The 4428-nt window shown below is 48.1% G+C and overlaps 1 protein-coding gene across 1 annotated transcript; it reads left to right on the top strand.

The window, feature by feature from the left end:
* Nucleotides 1-730: 730 nt before the first annotated feature.
* LOC125539249 (cyclin-P4-1-like) lies at nucleotides 731-3184 on the top strand. Its single transcript, XM_048702657.1, has 2 exons — nucleotides 731-1181; nucleotides 2640-3184. Exons 1-2 carry the CDS (start codon nucleotides 736-738, stop codon nucleotides 2941-2943), a joined length of 750 nt encoding a protein of 249 aa, XP_048558614.1. The 5' UTR covers nucleotides 731-735; the 3' UTR covers nucleotides 2944-3184.
* The last annotated feature ends 1244 nt before the right edge of the window (nucleotides 3185-4428 follow it).

The following is a 4428-nucleotide window of genomic DNA, read 5'->3' as shown; positions in this document are numbered from 1 at the left end:
CTGTCTATGCTGTCCCCCTTGGTAGCGGCTAAGACCTGATCCAGATTCGGAGTCCTCGGTCGTCGTAGTGGGTCTTCTGGCTTGAGTACCCTCGGCGAGGTGTGCGGGAGGAGCCGAGCAAGAGCTTTGAGCCTTGGGCTAGTGATGGTGATGCTTGCGAGTGTCGTGTCCCTCTTGGGGGACGCTGGTCTCCTCTTTTTGCCAACACTTAGGGTAAAAACCCTTGTCCGTTCCGGCAGACGGTCTTTGCGTCTTGACCCTTTTGGGGAATTCGCCGGTTAGTATGGGTACCTTTCGGTCACGGTAGCATGTTTGGGATGGTTGGGACCTCTAAGAAACAACGCCTTGGTTTCGACGGCTAGTGGTCTCGCCTGTGCCTTTTCTTTACACGTGACATATCCTCTCTTTGTCATTTCCGGAGCAAGAGGGCAGAGGGTATTCTTCGACAACAGTTCGATGATGTTGGTGCGACAAAGTCCAATGATTTCTTCCGAGTGGCGCGTGTTCGCTCGTCGTGAGCGGTCTTGGTTGTGTCTTATGGTGGCCCGGCCTCTCATATGTTTTTTTTTGGCGGTGAGACGTCCAATAGTACCCTCGTGGTTATTGTTAACCTACTCGGTTTATTTTGCCGTGTTTTTCTTTGATTAATTTGTATGAGGATTTTCTCAACATCATGGTGTGACGTTTCTCTGCCTTCCTCCCCAACATCCTATATAACGAAATCTTCAACTCTCCATGAAGTCCAGCCGCGAAAACTCACGCGTACACACACACACAGGCGCACAGCATCCAAGGGAGCCGGCGATCGAGATTCGAGAAGCCAGCATGGGCAGTGCTGAGGAGGAGGATCTACCGGCAACGGACATGCCGCGGGTGGTGGGCGTCCTCTCCGCGCTCCTGGAGCGCCTAACGGAGCGCAACGACACGGCAGCGGGGCCGGGAGCGCTGGAACCGGCGTCACGGTCGGCGTTCCGGGCGATGACGAAGCCCGGCATCTCGGTGCGCGCGTACATGGCGCGCATCGCGCGGTTCGCGGGCTGCAGCCCCGCGTGCTTCGTGGTGGGTTACATCTACCTCGACCGCCTCCTGCGCCGCCGCCGCGCCCTCGCCGTGGACTCCTACAGCGTGCACCGCCTCCTCATCACCACCGTGCTCTCCGCCGTCAAGTTCATGGATGACATGTGAGTTCTCGCCTTAACCTCACCCCCTGATCATGAGTATGACTGGCGCCTGTATGGTCGAGTTCCTAGTTTGTTTCAAAGTTATGTGTTCTTGAGGCCAGTTGGTCCTCAGTCTGCTAATGCCCACCTTACAGCAGAGAATTGGATCAGAAACAGGTGAAATTCTCTAGACCAGGCTACTATTTAGGATGACAAAAATAATTTTAGGAAGACTCAATTGGTGTGTAGGCACTGTTCTTATTCCCTTGAATCAAGATGTAGTGCACAGATAGCTTGATTCTCATATAAATTTTGTTCTTTTGTGCTCAAGCTGGGCAGCTTTATCCGCTTGATTTTTTAGGCCAAGCATTATCGCACTCGCAAACTCTTATCTGCTGCTTCTTTACGTGCTTGACAAAAGATCACTGTCAACCAGTTAATAGCTGGGGACCTTAATCAATCTAGCATGTCAAAACAACTTTGGGATTGCAAAGGGGCTGATTAGTCTGCTTCTCTGCCGTTCAAGTTGGTGCTAAACTAACTACTAATCGTGTCAGTGTCGCATGTTCTATAGAGCCACTGTAGACAATTTGTTGAGTTGTTCACAGAAGGCTCTGATGGGATAAGATCGACATCTAATTCCGGAATCCAGATCACGTAGGTTGCATTGGCAGAGAACATTCTTTAAGAAGCAGAACCCAACAACCCCTTCCCTAAATCCCAACAAGTACAGGCAATCGAAGGCTGCACCCACTATCAAAAGAAAATACTATTCCTATCGATTTGCATTTGGAGAATTCGTTATGTCATCTGCCCATGCCAGCACACCAAACACCAAGCAGAGTAGTTATCTGCTCATGAGGTGATGTATGTGGTGTAGGCAAAATTATACCTGCAAACAAAGAGGCAATGGTGGCTCCATCCACTGCTCCTTCCATCCATGTTCCAACCACATTTGCACCTTGGGGGACCCAAGCCAAAGATTTAAGATAGAGGCCCCCCTCCCTTTCAGCAACCTTTTCTCTCTTTTTGGAATTTAATTCACTGTCAAGTACTTGCCATATGATAGGACGGTGGCAACTTGGCCCTTGCTGATGGATGCACACTACCTGTTCCAACTCCCTCTTGCCAAGAGCATCCAGCCCTATCTGTCCTTTTCCTGGAATCATTACCCAATTGATGATTTGTTGCATATTTCTTCCTTGATAGAATCACTATGGTTATTCTTAGTTTGGACGATTTGACATTCTACAGATTTGACTGTTTTTAAGGTGGATTCTGAATAACTGATTTGGTGTGTGTGCCTCTTCGGCCAATTTGGTTTGCCCTGCACTGCACAAATGTTTGGTGGCCTACTGCCACTGCCATTCTTGATTTCTCAAAAAGAAAAAGACTTAACATGATTGGTCCATATGGTCTGAATCCTGATACAAGCACGTATATAACATGTTAACATATGGTGCCTTGCTGATATCGCAGATGCTACAACAACGCCTACTTCGCCAAGGTGGGCGGGATCAGCCTGCCGGAGATGAACTACCTCGAGGTGGACTTCCTCTTCGGCGTCGGCTTCGAGCTCAATGTGTCGCCAGAGACGTTCGGCCACTACTGTGCCATCCTCCAGTCCGAGATGCTCTGCCTGGAGCTGGAGCCGGAGCCCCTTCTTCCCCCTAATGCCGCCGCTCCAGGCAGCGCAATGCATTGCTGCCTCTCTGAAGACGATGGCACTAGCGCCACCACCAGCAGTAGCAGCAGTACTCAGCAGCAGCAGCTGGCTGCGTAGGTGGTTAGAGGCGTATATATACAGTACACTGTGTGAGTGCGTACATGTACAGGGTCATGTTGCTCGTCCGAGCAGAGTACGCGAGCTTCCTCGGTGTGATGTGCTGCTCTTTGGTCCCTCTGGTATATAGCTTGTTTAGGTGACAGAGGTGGACACTGCAAGAGTGCAGACCGACTGTGAGGGAGTTGAATACAAGGTGTGTGATGTGCTCTAGTCCACAAGTGACGTGTATGTTGGATCATTTTTTTCTCTTTGCCACTACATGGGGTGGCATTTAGAATCTCTAGCCCTTCCTTCAAAAAGCTTTAACTCCTTAGAATTAGAAGAATTTCTAGCTCTTCCCCCAAAAAGCTTTATCTCTTTCAGATTTTTCTGTTTTAAGGAGTTAGACTCAGACCACGACCAACCATTTTCCTCCAAATTTTGAGAAGTTACACCTCAAAACACTCATTGTGCTCAAATTTGAGCAGCTCCCACCAATTCTGCTCAAATATTTATGGTTTTAGCCCCCCCACCCCTCCCACAAAAAAAAAATTAAAAGGGTAATTTGATCTTTTGCCCTTAATTAATGAATTGTCTTGATTCAATCAGGTTGGCCCGCCGGACCGTATGTTGGAGCTGAACAGCAACAATGCGCTGCACAAATTCACCGACACGACAAATATGCACACTAAACAACCTCCTTCACATGTAGTGAACTTTGAGGGCAGCTTCCACCAACAAGTAAGTAGGGAAATAACACAAACAACATGCATATGTGACACAAGATTTAACGTGGAAAAACCTCCCCAACTTGAGGAGTAAACAACTATGGCTGTGGACCGACCAATCCACAAACTCCACTTATGAGAATGGTAAGTACAAAGTCTTCTCTAGATCCTCCAGAGAGATTTACAACACGCTAACCATGTTGCCAACTGGAAAGAGCAACAACAACCATAAGAGGCCAGATTTCAGCAAAACAAAGTTTACACAGCTTCTGTCTCCTTCAGTGTTCTACAAACTGATCGTAAACCGCTGAACCAAATAGCACCAAATTTGGCAGACAAGTAGACACATGAGTTCCTGAGATCCTCTCAAAATTTTAGCTCAATCGGACACAGTTTGCCTACCCAAACTATTCGTCTCCCAAAACTACTCTGTTCTGAAACTACAGTAGTCCGAACTGACAAAACCACACTCAAATCTGATGCTCCACTGACCCAATACTCAAGCCAGCTAACTAGATCGGAGTACACAAAGTAAGGAATTGCCTCACCAAGTTTGAGTTCAATCCAATCATGTTTGAGCCTCCAATCACCAGCTTGAACACTATCTAATCAGATGCGGCAAATCTGGACAGAACCTCCATATCTTCTTCTTCCTCTCTTTCACAGGTTGTGTGTTTTTTGTGTGTTCTCTCACTCTCATGAAAATAACAGCCACCACACAGCAGGGGTGGAGTGCTAGTGTTTTCTTCTCTACTCCCCTCACTAGGAAGCACTC

Source organism: Triticum urartu, chromosome 2, assembly GCF_003073215.2.
Source record: "Triticum urartu cultivar G1812 chromosome 2, Tu2.1, whole genome shotgun sequence".
Classification (NCBI taxonomy): Eukaryota; Viridiplantae; Streptophyta; class Magnoliopsida; order Poales; family Poaceae; genus Triticum; species Triticum urartu.
The sequence above is the reverse complement of the archived record's forward strand: the minus strand, read 5'-3'. Positions and strand labels throughout refer to the sequence as shown.

What these genes read in the sequence shown, in the direction of transcription:
- LOC125539249 (XM_048702657.1), top strand. Translation starts at nt 736, where the DNA reads ATGAAGTCCAGCCGCGAAAACTCACGCGTACACACACACACAGGCGCA. An exon ending in GTCAAGTTCATGGATGACAT is followed by an intron (nt 1,182 to 2,639) that starts GTGAGTTCTCGC and finishes CTGATATCGCAG; the next exon opens with ATGCTACAACAACGCCTACT.